Source organism: Oncorhynchus mykiss, chromosome 22 (genome assembly GCF_013265735.2).
Source record: "Oncorhynchus mykiss isolate Arlee chromosome 22, USDA_OmykA_1.1, whole genome shotgun sequence".
NCBI lineage: Eukaryota > Metazoa > Chordata > Actinopteri > Salmoniformes > Salmonidae > Oncorhynchus > Oncorhynchus mykiss.
The window spans coordinates 26,461,927-26,485,680 of record NC_048586.1 but is presented as its reverse complement, the minus strand read 5'-3'; the positions used below and the strand labels follow the sequence as shown (position 1 = coordinate 26,485,680).

General features: G+C 40.1%; 1 protein-coding gene across 1 annotated transcript in view; it reads right to left on the bottom strand.

The window, feature by feature from the left end:
• Positions 1-20,484, bottom strand: part of LOC110501647 (F-box-like/WD repeat-containing protein TBL1X) — a 32,840-nt gene extending 12,356 nt beyond the window's left edge. Inside the window, exons 1-5 of the mRNA XM_021579350.2 lie at positions 20,164-20,484; positions 3,371-3,544; positions 2,832-2,977; positions 2,197-2,416; positions 473-605 (exon numbers count right to left, since the gene is read on the bottom strand). Coding sequence (XP_021435025.1) covers positions 473-605; positions 2,197-2,416; positions 2,832-2,977; positions 3,371-3,428 — 557 coding nt within the window. The 5' untranslated portion in view covers positions 3,429-3,544; positions 20,164-20,484. The remainder of the gene's footprint in view (positions 1-472; positions 606-2,196; positions 2,417-2,831; positions 2,978-3,370; positions 3,545-20,163) is intronic.
• Positions 20,485-23,754: the final 3,270 nt, after the last annotated feature.

The following is a 23,754-nucleotide window of genomic DNA, read 5'->3' as shown; positions in this document are numbered from 1 at the left end:
AACCTGACTCAGTTACACCAGCCCTGTCAGAAGGAATGGGCCAAAATTCACCCAACTTATTGTGGGAAGATTGTGGAAGGCTACCTGAAACGTTTGACCCATATTAAACAATTTAAAGGCAATGCTACCAAATACTAATTGAGTGTATGTAAACTTCTGGAATGTGATGAAATAAATAAAAGCTGAAATAAAATCATTCTCTCTATTATTCTGGCATTTCACATTCTTAAAATAAAGTGGTGATCATAACTGACCTAAGAGAGGGAATTTTTACTAGGATTAAATGTCAGGAATTGTGAAAAACTGAGTTTAAATGTATTTGGCTAAACTGTATGTAAACTTCCGACTTCAACTGTATATAGATAGTGAATCGCCCATAAATTAGAATAATTTTTTATTTATTATTATATATATTTTTAGGCCATATCGCCCAGCCATACACCCACCCCTGACCCATCCCAGTGAGACTCACCCAGAGGCCAGCAGGTCGCTGACAGGGTTCCAGGCACAGATGAACACTTCTGACTCATGACCTCGGAGGACCGTGGCCTTGCTAGCTGGGATCTCCACGTCCACATCCATCTCCATGGGCTCGCTCTGGTTATCTGTAATCAGATCAAACCCACCCTCTGTTAGACACATACAACTCCCAGTACCTACTGTACTATTCAGAATATCACATGGAAATGGAACCATATTTTCAGCTTTTCTATTCTAGTGCCATATTCAGCTTCAAAAACAAACTATCTATTAAGTGCGTATGTGACAAACATTTGAGATGTTTAACCTCTCACCTTTCAAAATCATAACCATTCAAGATCAAATCATTTTAATTAGGCTAGTTCTAAAACATTGCCTTCAAAAAGAAGAGTGTGAGATTTTTAAATAACCGTGTTATCTAAGATTTTCAATTACCGCATCATACATACTTGTTGACCCAAAAGAATCAGAGGGAGCAATCTGTGCGGCGTCAAAGCACAACTATTCGGGGAGATGAACTAAGAGCTAATCCAGTAATCATCTTCGTATCCTGCCAGCAGTATTGATAAAATGTGTTTTTCTTCCAGACATGTTTTTGCTGCAGTGCAATCCTAAGGGCCTGCAGCGCAATCCTAAAGGCCTGCAGCGCAATCCTAAGGGCCTGCAGCGCAATCCTAAGGGCATGCAGCGCAATCCTAAGGGCATGCAGCGCAATCCTAAGGGCCTGCAGCGCAATCCTAAGGGCCTGCAGCGCAATCCTAAGGGCCTGCAGCGCAATCCTAAGGGCCTGCAGCGCAATCCTAAGGGCATGCAGCGCAATCCTAAGGGCCTGCAGCGCAATCCTAAGGGCCTGCAGCGCAATCCTAAGGGCCTGCAGCGCAATCCTAAGGGCCTGCAGCCTAATCCTAAGGGCCTGCAGCGCAATCCTAAGGGCCTGCAGCGCAATCCTAAGGGGCTGCAGCGCAATCCTAAGGGCCTGCAGCATCCCTGTCTGTTCAGACAAGTGTGAAAGAAAAATGACATATTTACCTGATTTGTTTGATATTAGTAGTTAGCAATTAATACTTAATAGGAAGAAATGTCTGTCCTGTTAGTGTCTTTAATTATTGCAATAATTAAATCAATATTAAATAAAGATGATTGTTTGAAGAAATTACCCAATCTCTCTCAGCACTGAATTTCCATGGCACAAGTAATCATTATTTACAGTAAGATAGTCTTTCCTGATGCTCTGCCACTCACCCACACATTAGACTTTAACTCCAGTGGGATCGGCTGACAAACATCCACAAAATCCGCTTCTCCCTAGTCTAATGCGTCACCTGACCCACACCTCTCTGGTTTCACTGGCTGAACTCTACAAGCATCTGAACAGTTAGGGAGGCACAATAAAAGGTAAATGCAGGCAGGGTCAAATTCACCAACACTCAATGCCATGTCACTAATGACCTCACATTTGGTGAAAACCACACTGTTCTGAAGTAACCCCCCCCCCCCCCCACACACACACACACACACACACTTAAAGCTGTACTAGTATTGTGCTCAAATAAACCAATGTGATGTTGATCATGCTTGGGTTTGCTGATTTATGGAGATTCAGCTGCCTCACATAGTAAGTATCGAGATAATGTAGGAAAACATTATTTGCTAAGTTACGACACGAAAATACCAGCTAGCAACAGCTAAATGGGTCAGAGAGGAAGTAATTCTTACAGATGGTGTGTGTTCCGTTTTCCTCCCCGTTCACGGTGGCCTCTCCGTTCTTTGTTGCATTAAGTTGGTTGCTAGCGGCAACAACTGCCATGCTGCCGGCCGCCTGTTGCTGGGCTAGCTTGTCGCGGAAGGCCTGCTGCCGCGTCTGTACCACGTCCGGCATCACCGCGTCGATGAGTGACAGAGACTCGATGGGCCGCCCATCAAACACTGTGCCATCCTGCCAAACATGCCAGGGTTACACCATATTTCATTAAAGGTGGGATTTAATTTGTTTTAATTTACCAAGTACAATAGTGTATTGATTTTTGTATTTATTTTTGTATTGTTAACAATTTATGATTTTGATCAATTTACTTCACTGTACTTCACTATATTAGTGAAGGCAGTCTTATATAACCCCATGGATTTATATGGAGAGTGTGTGTTTGTTCTGACAGTGGTAGTCCAAGGTTGTATTCTCTAGGCACCAAACAATAGAAAACAGATTGAAACAGGGAGGAACTATGTGGACTTTTACAATAAAAAAACAAATTTTTGTGTTCTGTTGCAAAACATTTTGCTACGGTGTGCACTAATGAATGTGTCCCAAGGCAGCACTAGACAGCAGCCTGGACTGGAGCAGCTGGCCTCACCTCATTGATGCTGATCTCTGCCTCCACATACTGGAGGCCTTTCTGCAGGATGGAGATGAGGGCAGCAGGGGGCACTAGAGTTCCATTGATGTTGGACTGGCTGATGTGGCTCTCAATTCCAAAGGTGAACGCTGAGTGGGAGAAACCTGGAAACGAACACACAGAGAACATAGTCAGTACAATGACAACACCAGAGACCCTGCAACACAAACCTCTTACTCCTATACAAACATATCTACACTTTTTATGTCAATGTTATGCTATCAAAAAAATGCAAGTGAACGCAGACAGCGGAGCGAGTCAATTATCCGTACCAAGTATACTTTTTCAGTGCGATATATTTTGAAATGCCAGAGCTATCATGCGTTTCACCAATGACGGGCTTCAAAGAAAGCCCCAACAAAAGAGTAGGAACTCAATAATTCATTCAACCTGTGAAATACAGGTTAGCATGAATGGCATGAGAGACAGACACCGACATACAGGCAGACAGGCACAGACAGACAGTGTGTTCCAGGAAGTTTGGCAGTCATACATACCTGACTCCTGAAGATATCTGTAGACCAAGAAGTTAACTTCATCACTGGTTATACTCATCTTAGCCCACCTCGATGGAGGAGGTACTGTATCTTAGCCCACCTCGATGGAGGAGGTACTGTATCTTAGCCCACCTCGATGGAGGAGGTACTGTACGTAGTAAAGATGGACTCAGTCTAGGGAAGAGAGAGAGGAAGACATTGAGTTTTAGATTCATTACACAGCTAGCTACATAATTTCAGAAGACAACAAGCTTCCCAACGAGTGGGACAATGTAGGTTACCGTTTTTCTTGGTAGGTCCCCAATCATCATAACCAAATGACTTGACAGCTACCTTGTCATCACATACAGAGATAAAGCAAGAACATAAATGTGTCTCTGTCCATGGTTAGAAGCGCACACACAAAGGAAAACCCAACTAACTCCCTCCATTAGTGTGGGCCCCCATTTGCCCATTGGCTGCACTTTTCGACCCACTGAGAAAGGCAATGACCGGGTCACTTAGCCAGCGAATCCATCTCCACTGCACAGGCCAAGTATTCCCCCATCTCTCTATTGTGACATGACTGCGGCGTCCAATTCCATTAGTGACCTGGCCACTGATCTAGATGGATAGAAGCCTAATAAAGCATTACAGGGCATTGAATGCCTACTGCCGTTATCTAGTAAACTGTAGAGAGCTTAGCACATGGCGTAAGGATAATTACTGGTAAAGTTGGGGGACTTTCGCATCATTCTCTCTTTCTCAGATAACACTTTATTGGCGCCGACGTGAACAGTTCAACTTGGCATTCTTTCAAAACTACTGGGAGCTGAAGAAAAACAACATAAAAACAGAAGCCTTTAGAATCACAGCAATTGAGTTATTGTTCCCACTGATGAGCTAGCCTTCAGGCTAATGAGGGCTTCGCTACAATGGGATGATTCATCATTTTCCAACAATATATTAATGAATTGGCAGTACACATTATATTGTGCATAATAGGGAAGGAAATACGAAGGTGAGACTGGGACTTTACTTTTGTAATTGAGAGAGAAAATTCTGAAACTGAAGGTGCAACCAAGTAAACATTATTTTGTATCAAAGCCCATGTATAGTTAAGAGTAGAGCTGAATCTCAAACTGAAGGGAAAGCAGACAACAAATATTTGATATACCACACATAATGCAGTCAATACCATGTAGACAACCATACACTGTAAAATGCTTCCTATTCACATTGGTAGCGCCAATCATATTCAACATTTGACCAAAGATTGAAAAACTTGAACCTCTGTACCTCTTCAAAAACTGCCAGTTATCCATCATAAACACCCCCACTAAAACAGTTAAGACTTCCTCGGAGATTAACAATACATTTGAACTTGATCCTAAACCTATCATTCAGAATGCTGAATCATGGCCATTGTTATATTTTGTGCTTTCAGTCTGACTTGAGGGGTAGAACTGGACAAGAGGGACAAGCTTCCTTCCAGACCAGATACAGAGTAGAGCCAGTCAGTAAGAAATGCAGGCCTCTCTAACCTCCATACCACACCACTCACAGAGCTCAACTCACTCCCAAGAGTCACCCTTTGGTAGCATAGCAACCAGCAGGAACCAGTTGCAAAATACACAGAGAATACTGTTACAAGTGGGCCCTGTGCCAGCTGGGTCGAAAATGTTACCCAACATGAATAACACACGTCTTTCACCTTGGGATATTATTTCACATGGACTCTCTGGCTTTATTGCACCGCACAGCAGACATGCAGCGCTCAAATGAAATAACCCCCGATATTGGCTAAGTGTGAATGTTCACATTAATTTTCCTCCAAAAAAAAGAGATGGTGCTATGATTTGGAGCTGGTGTGAGAATCAATCTCACACTGAGACACATTCCCCTTATGGCGTTCCATGAATACATAATCATACCACATGTTATTGAATGAGAACCATTGCTTGATTTAGAGTATCATAAAACCCAAAATGCAATACATTTAAACATGATCAATAACGTATTATACATTTTAAAAAGTACAACATAAACACCAAAGCTGGAACAAGTCCCATTTTCCCTAGCATTCTAGCTAAGCCAAGCCTTTGTGTGATAGTCTGGGTGGCCTGCAGAGCTCAATGCCAACCCACTAAACTGCTTCTCTTTGGGCTAATTAGATAACAAGCAGGGTCTGGCTAGAAGGGAAGGCATATCTGTATCAAAGCTGTGAGACGCTGCTCCCATGGCCGCCACCCCCACAACAACTGGAAACATAATTATACTGAACAAAATATAAAACACAACATGCAACAATTTCTAAATGTTTACTGAGTTACAGTTCATCTAAATAAATCCGTCAAGTTAAATAAATTAATCAGGCCCTAATCTATGGATTTCACATGACTGGGCAGGGACGCAGCCATGGGTGGGCCTAGGAGGGCGGGCATAGGACCACCCACTGGGGAGCCAGGCCCAGCCAATCAGAATGAGTTTTTCCCCAGAAAAGGGCTTTATTACAGACAGAAATACTTCTCAGCATCCCCCATCCCCCTCCTCAGACAATCCCGAAGTTGAAAAAGCCGGATGTGAAGGTCCTGGGCTGGTGTCGTTACTCGCGGTCTGCGATTGTGAGACCAGTTGGATGTACTGCCAAATTCTCTAAAACAACGTTGGAGGTGGCTTATGGTAGAGAAATTAACATAAAATTATGTTGGGACAGTCCTGCAGTCAACATGCCAATTGCATGCCCCCTCAAAACTTGAGACATCTGCACATTTTAGTGTCCTTTTATTGTCCTCAGCACACGGTGATTAGTGATTAATCGGAATGGCCGATTAATTAGGGCCGATTTCAAGGTTTCATAACAATCGGAAAACTGTATTTTTGGGCGCCGATTATTATTATTTTTATTTATACCTTTATTTAACTAGGCAAGTCAGTTAAGAACACATTCTTATTTTCAATGACGGCCTAGGAACGGTGGGTTAACTGCCTCGTTCAGGGGCGGAACGACAGAGTTTCACATTGGCAGCTCGGGGGATCCAATCTTGCAACCTTACAGTTAACTAGTCCAACGCAATAACGACCTGCCTCTCTCTCGTTGCACTCCACAAGGAGACTGCCTGTTACGCGAATGCAGTAAGCCAAGGTAAGGTGCTAGCTAGCATTAAACTCATCATAATCACTAGTTAACTACACATGGTTGATGATATTACTAGATATTATCTAGCATGTCCTGCGTTGCATATAATCTGACTGAGCATACAAGCATCTAAGTATCTGACTGGGCGGTGGTAGGCAGAAGCAGGCGCGTAAACATTCATTCAAACAGCACTTTCGTGTGTTTTGCCAGCAGCTCTTTGTTGTGCGTCAAGCATAAATGGATTTTATTGATGTATTATATTAAGTTAGAATAAGTGTTCATCCAGTATTGTTGTAATTGTCATTATTACAAAAACATTTTTTTTTTTAATCGGCCGATTAATCGGTATCGGCTTTTTTGGTCTTGCAATAATCGGTATCGGTGTTAAAATCATAATCGGTCGACCTCTAATCTGTACTATACAGAAATGCATAATTATTCTCTTCATGTGGATGTGTCCTTAATAGGTACACAAAGGTAGAAGATTTTAATATCCTCCTTTGCATTTTTAGGTATAATTCTACACTCTGGCTATTATTATTAGGATACCTGGGGTGGCAGGTAGCCTAGTGGTTGGGCCATTAACCGAAAGGTTGCTGGTTCAAATCCCCGAGCCGACAAGGTAAAAATGTATCATTCTGCCTCTGAACAAGGCAGTTAACACACTGTTCCCCGGTAGGCCATCGTTGTAAATAAGAATTTGTTCTTTACTTACTTGCCTAGTCAAATAAAGGTTCAATTTAAAAACAAGAGCAATTTAGTTGGTCCGGTCCATCTATGTTTCACAAGTTTGGACATCACAGCACAGCATGTATAACATACGTACAGTATATAACAAACGTACAGTACAATATAGTAAATTATACTGATAGATGTCTTCTAAGACCCCTTTAACCATATGTGACCCGAAATCAAAGCCTTTGCTTGTTTCTAATTTGTAGGATGGAACATGGTTGAAAAATGTATATATGCCTTAATTTCTCAAATATAGACTCTTAGTTTTCATTTTACTCCAAATTTGATGTGCTCCTATGAACTTCACATTAGTGATCATAGGGCTTTTTACATTGGAATTCCCATACGCTTCAGGGCTCTAATACCACATGTAGGATAAGGATTACATTTATCAGCTCATCATAGAACCCTACATCCCACCAATTAAGATTGCTTTCCAATGTTCTCTAAAGAGATTGCATGAGACTGAGTTTATTCCCTCAGGGTGAAAGGACATTAAAAGAGAAGTTCACTTTTTTACAACCAAATCTGTAGTTTACATGTAACCTACATGTAAGAGAAGTGTCCAGACACTTTGTGGGGATTTCACTTGTTTTTGAGAAACTTACCCCAACCAGCAATTGACTTCCTCTTCATTATTCTGCAGTGTGGGGGCTAAAATAACAAATCAACAAAAGCAACAAAAAACAAACAAGCGTTTTGAAAAACAGACACGCACTAAGTATAGTGATGCAGGTCTTTAGATGTTGTACACGTGAAATTGTGTCATTCCAAACTTTAGCCGCAATGTTATATTCCATTTTGTGCGATTTGAGCCATTTCCCCTACGCAGCTGTACAAGACGGGTGTGTCGGTAAATATATGGACACCCCCGGCCTGCACAGCTCTGTATGGACACCTGCACAGCTCTGTATGGACACCTGCACAGCTCTGTATGGACACCTGCACAGCTCTGTATGGGAAACAGCTTCAGTTGCACAAATCTAACATTGCGGATAAAGTTTGAAAAATGACACAATTTAATGTGTTGGGGTATAACATGCCACTTATATCTAAATGACAGATTTGGTTGTAAAAAAGTAAACTTCTCCTTTAGCTGTAGACACCCATCAATGGCCAGAGGTAGACCCCAACTTGAAACAGACACACCCCTCATATCATCATGGTTAATCAGACTATATCATTGTGTTGAACCCTTGCATCATTCACTACACGTTACTAATCAATGGATTTTGTCAATAGCAGAGGAAAACATAATTCCTTCAGGATTTCTTTTTTTAATCTTTATTTTCCTAATTTAATGAAAAATCGAGTGCAGATGTAAAATGTTGGTTTTACTGCATAAACAGCTGGTAAGAAACAACTGTTTGTAATAAGAGTACATCTGGTACATACAAAGTGTAATATAGTGTAGTGCCTCTCGTCAGATCCATTTCAAATACATTTGTCTTGTTCATTACGGTTGTCCTACTTTGATGCACGCATTCACACCGTTCCCAAGCAATTGCATATAGCCTCAATAGCATATCCCAGGACTTGACTGACACTGCAGTAGAAGACAAATGGATATCCCACTGGGCAGTGTTGAGCTTCCCAGTGGTGGTCAGCCCTGTGACTCATTAGGGAAATCATTAGCATGTTTACTGCACAGTAAAGGGGGTTACTTTACTGTCAAAGTACAACAGTAGCAACCATCCAGTCATTCACTCATCCAGGCTATGGTGTTTAGGTTGTAACTGAGTGTTATGCTTGAGGCTGTGGTCAAAGTACAACACAATTTAACTGGATGTCCAATCTATACTAGCTGCCTGAGCCATTCGAAACTCATTGGAAAAGAACAATCTTTGGATAGATTTTCAGAATTCACATGGAAAACTAAAGGCATACAAACATAAATGACCTGGTAATAGGAAACACATTTATTTCCATGACAGAATTAAAAAGCAATTTGACTGACCAAAGTAGATGTTTTCAAATACATGCAACTTAAAAGTTTCACAAGTCAATTTTTTTGTGTGAAATCCTTGGACATCAGAGCAATCTTGAGGGAATCCTTTTTGAGTCAGATAAGGATATTCATATGATAGGTAAGCTACACAAAACCTTGCAGAGAGCCTATCCAACTGACCATCGCTTAGAAAAATATCTAAACTATTGGAACAAAGACTTAAAAATAACTGACACTGGCACAAGATGGAGGGAATGTTGGAACATAACTAATGACATTACAGTTAACTAAAATGTACACTTAATCCAGTGTAAACTAATGAATAGAATTTATTATACAATAACCGAGTCATGTCTTGAGTGTAAAACTAACAATGTCTCAATAATCTATCGCATCTGGGAATTCTATAAAGTCCAAAAACATTATGGGCTGAGTTAGAAAGCTGGCTGTCAGAAGTATTACAATGTAAATGTACTTTTAATCCACCTGTCCGCATATTTCAAGACACGGCGTATATGGGTGCAGTGATATACACGATGGGTTGGACGATACCTTTCTTGTCAATCATCTTGAAAAAACATATATTTACCTGGAAATCAACCAATCCTCCATCATTAACACAATGGAAAGGTCAAATGCTTTATTATCTAAATGTTGAAAGTGCGTGGGTGACAAAGAGAAACAAAATGGTGCAGATTGACACCATGTGGTGGAGAGTGTGATGCGGGCATTGGAGATGGGGGTGTGAGCAGGTGGATCTGTGTAACAGTAGACCGTCCCCTCGCCCATACCCGGGCGCGAACCAGGGACCCTCTGCACACATCAACAACAGTCACCCACCAGGCATCGTTACTAATCGCTCCACAAAAGCCGTGGCCCTTGCAGAGCAAGGGGAACTACTACTTCAAGGTCTCAGAGCAAGTGACGTCACCGATTGAAACGCTATTTAGCGCGCACCACCGCTAACTAAGCTAGCCGTTTCACATCCGTTACATCTGGGCAGGTGTGATGTCGTTGATGTTTGTGTGAGGCTGTCGTTTGGATGAACATGTTTGCATTCTTTGAAAAAATCTAATAAAATCTGAGTCATTGGAAAAAGCACCACATCAGGTTGAATGTCCATGTAAGTAAACACATTGCAACAGGTAAAATGGCCAAAAAGATCTCAGGACTCAAACCAAAATTGAGTTGCTGTCATATAAGCATTTCATGAGTGTTCCAGCCCATTCAAAACTGTATTTATTGCAGTGTTTCCACAAACACGTCCAGTCATTCCAGCACATTGATCCAGGGTCAGATTTGTCTTACCCTCTCCAACTGTGAGGTTTCAAATTTGGGGAAGGGTCAACTGATGGTAGATAATCACGCTGGGGCACTACAAACAGAAATGTCAGCCACTTAAATTCATATTGTAAAAATATGAACTGCTTTAACTATACTCCTAGATCTAACAAACAGACAACCTACAAGCAGGGGAAGCTGTGGTAAGTCTTCATGATAAGGTCACCATGGGTGGATGTAATAACAGTCGCAAATGCAATTTTTTTGCTGTCTATCCTAAAAATAGATGTGGATGGTTTGTGGTGTGAAACTCACGTACAGAGCAATATGCTCTCTCAGATTAGAGAAGTCTTAACATCTACTGATTGGATATATACTGAAGAAATAGAAAACACAGCCACATCCAAACATTGCAGAGAAAACACACAAAACCCTAGCAAAATACAAAACATTTTTATCAACCACAACAGTGTCCAACATGAAGAGAAATGAAGTGTAAAAGTAAAGAATAAATCCTGACATAAGCTATAAGACATCATGCCATCAATGTATTCAGAGATTAAACACAAAGACAGTAAAGCTAAGAAAAATGCCTGGCTGTAGAGTGTGTGTAGGTTTTGAAAGTGTTTGATGTAGAAAAACAGGACACTACAAAATTGAGAGAGAAAAAGACGTTTACAAAAAAGAGAGGAAGGCACATTCTACACCAACATGCCAAGGACCCCATTTTCTCCTGTACAGTCACCTCCTGACAGATGTGCAAACAAGACCTGGAAACAGCAGCCATTTTATCTTGAACTGCTCTGATGAGTAAAATCCACCTTTGGTTGGGCTGCAGTCTCTGGGCTGCAGTCTCGTCTGACCATTGGGGGAAGGGAGAAAGATAGGGGGTAGGGAAGGATAACTAATGATGCCACAATCAGGTAGTCACAACAAGTACTTCTGCATCACTGTCTGCCTTTCTCAATGACTCACTCAACGACAGGCGGTGTGGGCTTGGAGGGAAACTATGGGGACTGGGGGATGGTAGCACTCCTGTCTCTAGGGGAAACCACTTCTCCCACACCTGCCTCAGCCTGCATGCCTGGATAGAGGTGACTTACTGACAACAGTTTGAAGCTGACTGTGTTTCTGTAGTTTTAATATTGAAGGGTTGCATGGGTTGTAAAATCTAAAGGGATGTAGGTCTACATCAGGGACTTAGAGGGCGTAATTTATTGAGTAGTACAGTGAATAGTAATATCAAAGCATCATTTCAGCTGGCAGCTTTTCAACCACCAGTGACTAACTTTGCCCTAGTTCTTTTGCGTCCTACACAAGATCACACAGGACAGGATAGAATCCATACACGACTTGCTTGAACTTTCATGCATATTGACCATTGATCATTTCAGCATTTATGCCAAAGATCGAGTTTGTATAATCGTAATAAAAATGTTGGCCAAACTAAGTATACCAAACATTAGGAACACCTTCCTAATTTTGTGTTGCATCTACCATTTTTGCCCTCAGAACAGCCTCAATTCGTCGGGGCATGGACTCTACAAGGTGTCGAAAGCGTTCCATGGGAATGCTAGCTCACTGCTTCCCACAGTTGTGTCAAGTTGGCTGGATGTGCTTTTGGTGGTGGACCATTCTTGATATATACGGGAAACCCAGCAGCATTGCAGTTCTTGACCCACTCAAACCGGTGCGCCTGGCACCTACTACCATACCCTGTTCAAAAGGCACTTAAATATTTTTTCCTACATATTCACCCTCAGAATGGCACACATACACAATCCATGTCTTAATTGTCTCAAGGCTTAAAATCATTCTTTAAAACACCAATGATATTCACTAAGTCAATGGTTTATATTTAGGATAGTGTTTGACAGCTTTGTAATTCTATTTTTAATCTTATTTCATTATTTAATATATTTTACATGTGATAAGGCCAGAGAGAGGTCCAGAGAAAATTACAGACACGTGTGATAATTTGAAGAACCCAAACGAGCCACATGAAGTCTTTTGATAGATAACATAAAAACCTTGAATGATAGCAGAATTCCAGTAGTTTACTCATCAACTAAGCAAGTTTTCAGTAAAATACCCCCCCCCCCCTTTGAAACCTTATCCTGAGTTATCTATAACCTTTATTTTGTGGCTCCCTGGAGAACACATGGGATAGAGACAGATACTTAGGCTAATTGAAGGGATTCATCATGACTTATCATTATGAACATGACCTATGATCCGCTACACTCAAAATCCACTGCTTTGCATCGTATAGGTCTACCGGTAACAATATTTTTAGACTCTTGGCATTTACCAGAGCAACCGAGTGAGAACGAGAATAGTAGAATGGTTCTGACAGCAGAACCACCAGGGCAATTACAGTGTAGTGGAATAAAGCTTGTAATTTTTTATCCATCCTCCTCTAGGGCTGAGAATTGCCAGGAATCTCCCGATACTTAGGTGCTGATATGTATTGCGATGCTCATGATTCTATATGTATTGCGATTCGATACTAGTGTTTTATTGCGATTCTATTTTTATTTTTTTTGAGAATTGATACTTGGAGTCATATAATCTATATAATATCGTCAAAAATAATTTTGCAATAGTCTAGTGTATCAATTTCTATCCCATCACTATTATCCTCTATGCAGGCCATGTGGATCTAAACACCTAGGCTCTGTGGAGGGGACCGTAGCATCTGGTTGAACAGAAACGGTATTCCTCAGTAATGCTCACTGCAAAAGTCATTACCAAACTCATTCAGCCTCCTCTCTCTTAGTTAATTCACTATATTGGAGAACAAAGCAAGCCAGGCGACTTTGAAGACTGTTGTTTTAACTCAAGACAAAGGATATACCTAAGCCAATATTTTTTTATAGGCCTTACAAGTTCATGTTATGATGGATATCATGACAGCCAGCCTGAACCGTACCATTCAGGCTATATCACAAGCTTTAAATATTTCATAGCCTGTAAATCCATATATGCAAATATGACAACAGGACAGAAATTCCTGACTGCAGTGTTTATGATTAGATTAGCCAATAGGCATTCACTCCGTCATGTCCCCGAAGGAGATGGCTGTCTGACGGAACCAGTGATGGCCTATTGGTACACATCTCCATGATTCTCATAACACTATGTGATTGGTGGCAGAAACCTTCGCCCATGAGTAGACTAGACTATTGCTTGTATGGAGCCAATAGCTTGCTTTAATTTATTATTCATTTAACTAGGCAAGTCAGTTAAGACTTCTTAGGGCTGAAATCCCGTTAACGGATCGATATGACAACAGCCAGTGAAAGTGCAGGGCGCCAAATTCAAAACAACAGAAATCTCAAACATATAAGTATCTTATACCATTTTAAAGGTAATCTCTCCACCACAGTGCCCAATTTCAAATAGGCTTTACGGTGAAAGCACCACAAACGATTATGTTAGGTCAGAGCCAAGTCACAAAAACACCCACAGCCATTTTTCCAGCCAAAGAGGAGTCACAAAAAGCAGAAATAGAGATAGAATGAATCACTAACCTTTGATGATCTTCATCAGATGACACTCATAGGACTTCATGTTACACAATACATGTATGTTTTGTTCGGTAAAGTTCATATTTATATAAAAAAATCTCAGTATACATTGGCGCGTTATGTTCAGTAGTTCCAAAAACATCCTGTGATTTTGCAGAGAGCCACATTAATTTACAGAAATACTCATTATAAATGTTAATGAAAATACAAGTGTTATACATGGAAATATAAATAAACTTCTGCTTAATGCAACCACTGTGTCAGATTTCAAATAAGCTTTACGGAAAAAGCAAACCATGCAATAATCTGAGTACGGCGCTCAGACAAACAAATGCTTATATCCGCCATGTTGGAGTCAACAGAAGTCAGAAATTGTATAAATATTCACTTACCTTTGATGATTTTCATCAGAATGTACTCCCAGGAATCCCAGTTCCACAATACATTTTTGTTTTGTTTGATAATGTCCATCATTTTTGTCCAAATAGCTACTTTTGTTTGGTAAACAAATCCAAACTCACAAAGCGCGTACACTAGTTGCAGAAATGTCAAAAAGTTCCGTTACAGCCTGTAGAAACTTGTCAAACAATGTATGGAATCAATCTCTAGCATGTTTTTAACATAAATCTTCAATAATATCCCAACCAGATAATTCCTTTGTCTTCAGAAAAGCAAAGGAACAGGAGATACCTCTCATGTGAAATCCGCCTGACTGCTGGCAGACCTCTGACTCATTCCCTTCTCATTCAGCCCTCCTTCATAGTAGAAGCCTCAAACAAGTTTCTAAAGACGGTTGACATCTAGTGGAAGCCTTAGGAAGTGCAACATGACCAATATACCACTGTATCTTCGATAGGGGCTGAGTTGAAAATCGACCAACCTCAGATTTCCCACTTCCTGGTTGGATTTTTTCTCAAGTTTTTGCCTGCCATATGAGTTCTATTATACTCACATTCATCATTCAAACAGTTTTATAAACTTCAGAGCGTTTTCTATCCAAATACACTAATAACATGCATATATTAGCAACTGGGACTAAGGAGCAGGCGGTTTACTCTGGGCACCTTATTCATCCAAGCTACTCAATACTGACCCCCAGCCATAAGAAGATAAACAAGGACTTAAGAAGGATACACCTCCACTGAAAGTGACTATTCTGCCCCCTTTGTCTCGCTTAGTCATTAAACCAAGTCTTCCTGTAATGATTTACAACTATCTATGCAAACGCAGAGCTATTTATATAGGACCCTCCACACTGCCAATATCTGGTTTGGCTGAGTGCCCTAGTCTACGCCACCATGGTAGAGGAACCGCTTGCATTTGGTTATTACTTTACAAATAAGCTTATCACAAGGTGTGGGTTTAAGACGTCTAAGGAATAAAAATGATCTCAAATCTCAACCAAACAGCTTTTTCTGAGAAGTTAAAATGGTAGGGCAGTGAATTCAGATACAAGACAAGTCAAAGTCTGTATTACTTGTCACAGTGTCTAGGTGTTAGTCAACCTCTCAGAACCTCCAGTGGTATCATTATGAGAGTGTATGGCTGTTTCAAACTACAAACGGCAGGAAATGGCAGTGATAACAACTAACTGAGGTAGACTATCTCTGGCATTCTACACATGAATGTTTGGGATCCATTCCAGAGCCACTATTCAAGGACAGTGTTATCCTGGAAACTTGATAACCTTAACAGACAGAGGCTGGTCATGGCCAAGAGCAGAGCAGACGAATGATCAACACAAACATACTTCGAGCATCAGAAATCATTACAACTAACACCATGAATTATTAACTTCAATGTTATCTTCTTTTAACTTATTTTTATTTTTTTCACACTAAAAACAACTTCACAACTCATTGGGGACAATACAATGTCACACATATTGGGAATTCCTTTCGGATGCTGTAATTATATCACGAGTTGACAGTAAATGCCACCCAATTACTCCAATTGCACTGTGATATTGGTCAACAAACAAATCTAAACCATACTTTGCAGTGTGTGTTTAAATGTGAATATGAATTCCCTGTATTTCCCTCACACAAATCTCTTTCTTTGCTTTTTTATGACACCTCACACACATGGCACACAGTACCAGTCAAAAGTTTGGACACATATACTCTATTCTACATTGTAGAATAATAGTGATGACATCAAAACTATTAAATAACACATGGAATCATCTAGTAACCAAAAAAGTGTTTAAAAAATCTAAATATATTTGAGATTCTTCAAAGTAGCCACCCTTTGCCTTGATAACAGCTTTGCACATTCTTGGCATTTTCTCAACCAGCTTCACCTGTAATGCTTTTCCAGCAGTCTTGAAGGAGTTCCCACATATGCTGAGCACCTGTTGGCTGCTTTTCCTTCACTCTGCGGTCCAACTCATCCCAAACCGTCTCAATTGGGTTGAGGTCGGGTGATTGCGGAGATCAGATCATCTGATGCAGCACTCCATCACTCTCCTTATTGGTCAAATAGCCCTTAACCAGCCTGGAGGTGTGTTTAGTCATTGTCCTGTTGAGAAACAAATGATAGTCCTACTAAGCGCGAACCAGATGGGAATGGCGTATTGCTGCAGAATGCTGTGGTAGCCATGCAGTTTAAGTGTGCCTTGAATTCTAAATATATCACAGACAGTGTCACCAGCAAAACATCCCCACACCATAACACCTCCTCCTCCATGCTTCACAGTGGGAACCACAAATGCGGAGATCATCCATTCAGCTACTCTACGTCTCACAAAGACATGGCGGTTGGAAACAAAAATCTCAAATTTGGACTCATCAGACCATAGGACAGATGTTCACTTGTCTAATGTCCATTGTTTGTGTTTCTTGGCCCAAGCAAGTCTCTTCTTCTTATTGGTGTCCTTAAGTAATTGTTTCTTTGCAGCAATTTGGCCATGAAGGCCTGATTCATGCAGTCTCCTCTGAACAGTTGATGTTGAGATGTGTCTGTTACTTGAACTCTGTGAAGCATTTATTTGGGCTGCAATTTCTGAGGCTGGTAACTCTAATGGACTTATCCTCTGCAGCAGAGGTAACTCTGGGTCTTCCATTCCTGTGGCAGTCCTCATGAGACCCAGTTTCATCATAGCACTTGGTGGTTTATGCGACTGCACTTGAAGAAACTTTCAAAGTTCTTGACATTTTCCAGATTGACTGACCTTCATGTCTTAAAGTAATGACTTGGTCATCTATCTTCTGTATATCACCCCTACCTTGCCACAACAAAACTGATTGGCTCAAATGCATTAAGAAGAAATTCCACAAATTAACTTTTACAAGGCATACCTATTCATTGAAATGCATTCCAGGTGACTACCTCATGAAGCTAGGTGAGAGAATGCCAAGAGCGTGCAAAGCTGTTATCAAGGCAAATGGTGGCTACTTTGAAGAATCTCAAATATAGTTTGATTTGTTTAAAACTTTTTTGGTTAGTACAGGATTCCATTTGTGTTATTTCTTAGTTTTAATGTCTTCACTATTCTACAATGTAGAAAATCGTAAAAATAAAGAATCCCTAGAATAAAGAAAAACCCTAGAATGAGTAGGTTTGTCCAAACTCTGGACTGGTACTGTATATACATACATATCCTATATGGTCGCTTACACAACTCACAGCATAACTGATTGGATATGCATCAATTACTTTAGTGCTTTAACAGGAGCAGAATGGGGGGGGGGGGGGGGTATCTGGATTCTACAGCTTTCAAACAAGGGCTCTAACAATCATTACAGTTTAGGTCCGAGAATAGACATTGATTTGCAGCTGAAGCGAGCAAGAGAGCAGTTGCCGTATAAACATGTACAGTGAGGTTTCTGTTGAGGCCTCCAGTCCACTCTGGACAGACCTCCAACTTGTCTTTATAGCCTAGCCTGAACACAATTGTAAGGTCATAAAGGCACAGCCACCCCTGGTCCCAAATAAATAGCTGTAGTCTTGAACAAGGATGTACTGCAATGAGTGTTACTTCAATGTAATGTATTGGCCTGCCAACACTAGTGGCCCACGTGAACCTTTAACCCCTCTAAAAGGGAGGGCTTGCCATGCCTCCTCCCATGTTCTATTGGGGATAAATATTGCTGCATAAACATTTGGACAAATGCTGAGATTGAGAGTGGTTGTTTTCACATGGGATTTTTGTATGTGGGGCTAATTTCAGGTACTGCTGGTGTATGGGGAATAAAGCACTGCTTTGAACAAATGAGAGTTCGACAGAAAATAACCTCTATCTCCTGCAGAAAGGGGTAATCAACACATTAGTAACGAAATAAGAAAAATGTGTACCCAAATTAAACAACAAACTACTGTCTGAAGGAGAATGTCTAAATGACCATTAACCTATAGTGGGACATTGGAGACTGGAGGGGTTGTTATTAGTCCATGCCATGGAGGGTAATAGGCTACCTTGTATGTGTTACACTGCTTTCTGTTGTTCGTCAATGAATGTTTCTTTTGCATTTAAAACTTGTCTATTTGAACAAATGAAAAATGTACTTGTAAAACAAACTACAGGACAAAAATTACATCTGAAACATAAACTGTATCATTGCCATGGAGCTCATTTATAACATGAACACACAGTGTCAGCACTAAATCCAAAAGGTGTTGTGTTATTTCAAAACGAGCTCACTGAAACTTCAGTAGACATATACCCATAGAACGCTGAGACACTCAAGTGTCAACTATCTAAGTCTTCTGAAACAGCCTATCAGAAGAAAAAACACAATACAATCTCCCAGAACAGAATGTTCACTGAGGCATAAACCAATTCCAATATCATGGAGAGTTAGCATTGTTGTTACCACTCACTGTTACCTCTCCATTTCCAACACGGTGCCATTCTACCAAGGTTCACACAGCCATAGCTTACTAATGGGTTCCAACATTACCACTCTCTAACAGCTTGTAGAATTCAACAAATGGAAAAGCCTCGAGTCGTCGAAGGACAAGCAATTACGTTATAATACACCCCATTGTTCTTTTAATAGATGGCACTAAACCAGTTGTTTTTTTATGACTCATTTGGTTTAATCTACAACCAAACCAGTAGACACAGGCACAACGAGCTCCAGTTTTTGTTGTGGGATTCTACACTTTTATTAGTTCAAATTCCTTATTAATTGAAGATCATATTTGGAGTTGGAGTAAGATAATTCCAGTGTCACCGTCCTGGTGAACTGTTGCCATACATTGAAGAATGTTGGTGGGGGTTGTCAAGTCTTACATGTCTGCACATTATCCCATAAACTTAAGTGGGAGGATGGAAATGACTTTACGTTAATATAGAGCCTAAGTAGTCTTTACATCACCATATTTCGTGTCTAAAGTAAGGACCTAGATCTAGAAAAATCTCAGTTTGACCATATAATCACCAGATCAACAGGTGTTAGAGGTGGTGCCATTTAGGCCTAGGTTACATCCCGTGTCGTGATGATGCCTCTTTCAAACCTCACAGTCTTTGTTCCTAAAGCTTCCCCAATAGCCTTCAGAAATAAAGTGCCAACAGTCAGTATAATCATTCTTTAAAGATGAATCTAATGTCATGTGTAAACATCATGAAATAATGATAATAAGAATGTCCAATCTAATGACCAATTAGCATTCTAAATAATGTATTGAATAGGCATGAGGGTGAAGGTTGTTTTTGTACATGGTCTAAATGTCACCATTTTGACTGATACTGTAACAAGAAGTAACCGTGGCAGCAGGCTACTTACTAGTGAAAGCAACGTCTGCTGGTGTATTGAATCAACTTCCCCTCCCCCACTCATTGCGAACTATCAGCATGTGCAATACCCTTTAAATGTAGCTAATATCGTTACAGTTTGCAGAGTATATAAGAAAGAAAACTGATGAAGTAACTTTAAATACTCACACTTAATAATAAAAAAAATCGGGGAAACAATAGCCACCAAAAGCACTACTATGTCCAAATAAAAGGGCAACGTTTTGATAAGCCTAGCTCGTTACTACTAATAATAATACAATATAAAATAAAGAACAATGTTCCTTCGGGAAACATTTATACACATGTAAAGTGATTAATGTGACCCAGTAAATGATTCATAACAGTGTTACTAAGTTCAGCAAGTAATTACATGCAACAATGTATCATTCATGAAATTACAATGTTCCAATTCATGAAACTTGAGCGAAAGTTTGAACTTACCTTTCTCAGAGAGTGAGCTTGTGGTGTTGCCGACTTGCCGCCACCTCTTCCACTTGGATAGCCCCCAACTTCAGTGAGCAAGAAACGACTTTCCTCCCATTTTGCTTATCATAATTCAAGTTCTGACCACCGGTGCAATCTCTGCGTTCCGAAGGTAACATAAACGGTCTAAAATATATTTCCTCGCGAATGTTTGTGTGGGATGTAAAGTTTAAAGAAGCTTGAGGTCTAAATAAAGCTGAGGATGTGTGGAATAGAGTTTCCGGCGATTCTGAGAATGAAACGAAGAGACCGCAGCAAACACTCATCGGCAGAGAGAGAGAGAGAGGGAGAGAGAAAGGGAGAGGGTGGGGGGGTATTATTTCCCTTGTTTATTTCCCTTTTTGTTTATTGTCTATTCCACTTGCTTTGACAATGTAAACACGTGTTTCCCATGCCAATAATGCCCTTTGAATTTACTTGAATGGAGGGGTTAGGGGGACTGTCATGACCTACAATGTATTTTATTGTAGGTCATGACAGTCTATCTATCTATCTAGCACCTGACCTTAAACCTGCTTATTCAAAACATGACATTTCTTCCAGTAAAACTTAACTAAATGACCATGTGGTTATCATGTTGACCACAAGTAATTTCCTTTACAGCTAGAGCAACTAGTGCTAGTGAATGGCTTTGTTTGACCTTTATTGTGCAATTTGTTATGGTTTAAAAAAAGTAATTTGTATTATATTGCCTTGTACATAATGTAGGCCTTCATGTGGTCTCAGAACATGGTCACGGCAAAACTACAATCAAAGAACATTGTGGCTAGATTAATGTATTGTCTTTGGTAGCCTAATTGTCTTTTTTACATTGCATTTGAACATTTTAAAAGGCTAATATAAATGATTGATTAATTTCATTGCAACCCAATATAATACGTATTTTGTGATATAATTTCAAACTAGGCCTATGTATTACTTTAGATGCTCAAATTATATTGTTTGATTAGACATCTACATCAATCAAGAATATACTAAACGGTAATCCCAAAATATATATTTTAAATTAGTCAGAATTCCAAGATTGAAGAATTGCAGTCATTATAATCTTAGTTTTGTTAAAAATTACTAATATGCACCATATAATGCACAAAGGCCAAAAACCCTGGGTTGGTTGGATCTAGTAAAACAAAAGGACTACAGCAGCTGAAGTCTTTTCATGATGCAACTCTACATTGTATGTGGCCTTAGCGGTCAATACCCCTCCCCCACAGTTCCGTATTTTTCGCCTGCCGAGTCACATAGTGGTTGATTAATTCTCTTTTCGCCTTGCTCAGTCATTCAGATTTGGAAAGTAAATAACAAGTTGACATCATTACAGCTCGACATTGGTGTGACACATTCCTTTGGTTACCGTATGAGCTTGAATATTTGCGCACAAAGACTACAGAATTATGTAATTTAATCATAAAATAAAATGTTATTGGTCTCGTACACATATTTAGCAGATGTTATCGCAGGTGTAGCAAAATGCTTATGTTCCTAGCTCCAACTGTGCAGTAATATTGAAATATTAGAACAGGCAATGTCAGAGTCCGGGATATAAATATATATGTATATTATTGTGTGTATAGACATTATTGGTAGTATATGAATATAACATTGTAGCAGTTATATAGGATAGGCATTGACTAGAATACAGTATATACATATGAATTGGGAAAAACAGTATGCAAACATTATTACTATGACCAGTGTTCAATAACTATGTATACTGAACAAAAATATAAATGCTACATGCAACAATTCATTGAAATGAATTCCTTAGGCCCTAATTTATGGATTTCACATGACTGGGAAGGGGCACAGCCATGGGTAGACCTGGGAAGGCATAGGCCCACCCACTGGGGAGCCAGGCCCAGCCAATCAGAATGAGTTTTTCCCCACAAAAAAGCTTTATTACAGACATAAATACTCCTCAGTATCATCAGCTGTCTGGGTGTCTGGTCTCAGATGATCCCGCAGGTGAAGAATCCAGGAGGGAATGTCATGGGCTGGCGTGGTTATACGTGGTCTGCGGTTGCGAGGCTGGTTGGACGTACTGCCAAATTCCCTAAAACAACATTACATTCTCTGGTAACAGCTCAGATGGACATTCCTGCAGTCAGCATGCCAATTGCACACTCCCTCAAAACTTGAGACATCTGTGGCATTGTGTTGTGGGACACAACGGAACATTTTAGATTGGCCTTTTATTGTCCCCAGCACAAGGTGCACCTGTGTATTGATCATGTTGTTTAATCAGCTTCTTGATATGGCACACCTGTCAGGTGGATGGATTATTTTGGCGAAAGAGAAATGCTCACTAACAGGGATGTAAACAAATTTGTGCACAAATTTGGAGATAAAAAAGCTTTATGTATGGAACATTTCTGGAATAATTTATTTCAGCTCATGGAACATAGGTCCAACACTTTACATGTTGCGTTTACATTTTTGTTCAGTATACACTACCGTTCAAAAGTTTGGGGCCACTTAGAAATGCCATTGTTTTTGAAAGAAAAGTACATTTTCTGTCCATTTAAATAACATAAAATTGCTCAGAAATACAGTGTAGACATAGTTAATGTTGTAAATGACTATTGTAGCTGGAACGGCAGATTTTTTTTTAGGGAATATATATATAGGCATACAGAGGCCCATTATCAGCCACCATCACTCCTGAGTTCCAATGGCACGTTTTGTTAGCTAATCCAAGTTGATCATTTTAAAAGGCTAATTGATCATTAGAAAACCCTTTTGCAATTATGTTAGCACAGCTAAAAACTGTTGTTCTGATTAAAGAAGCAATAAAACTGGCCTTCTTTAGACTCGTTGAGTATCTGGAGCATCAGCATTTGCGGGTTAGATTACAGGTCAGAGTAGGCTACCTACCATGCACACGCTTTATAAACGATAGCGATAGAGTCATACCTATGAAATAACACTGTAATTACATAGTACTTTATTAATCTCTTTGTGATTGCATTGTTCTGAATTTGAGTGTTTTCGTTGTAATAACAATAATGTAATAATTATTATAATTGGAGAAGCAGTCCACCATGTAATGACCAAACAAATACAATGCTGGTATTAATGTAATATGTAACAACATTTTATGTTGCTATTAGAGTTTTTACAGTGTAACTTCACATGTGTAAACTGTTACCCGTTTCCACATTTTTATTTCAACAGTGATAGTGATATGATACAAACTGTATACTGTAGCCTAGCTGTGTCCTCAGAGCATGCACAGACCAGCTGGCTGGAGTGTTTATGGACATATTCAATCTCTCCCTATCCCAGTCTGCTGTCCCCACATGCTTCAAGACGGCCACCATTGTTCCTGTACCAAAGAAGGCAAAGGTAACTGAACGAAATGACTATCACCCCGTAGCACTTACTTCTGCCATCATGAAGTGCTTTGAGAGACTAGTCAAGGATCATATCACCTCTACCTTACCTGTCAACCTAGACCCACTTCAATTTGCTTACCGCACGATAGGTCCACAGACTATGCAATCGCCATCACACTGCACACTGCGCTATCCCATCTGGACAAGAGGAATA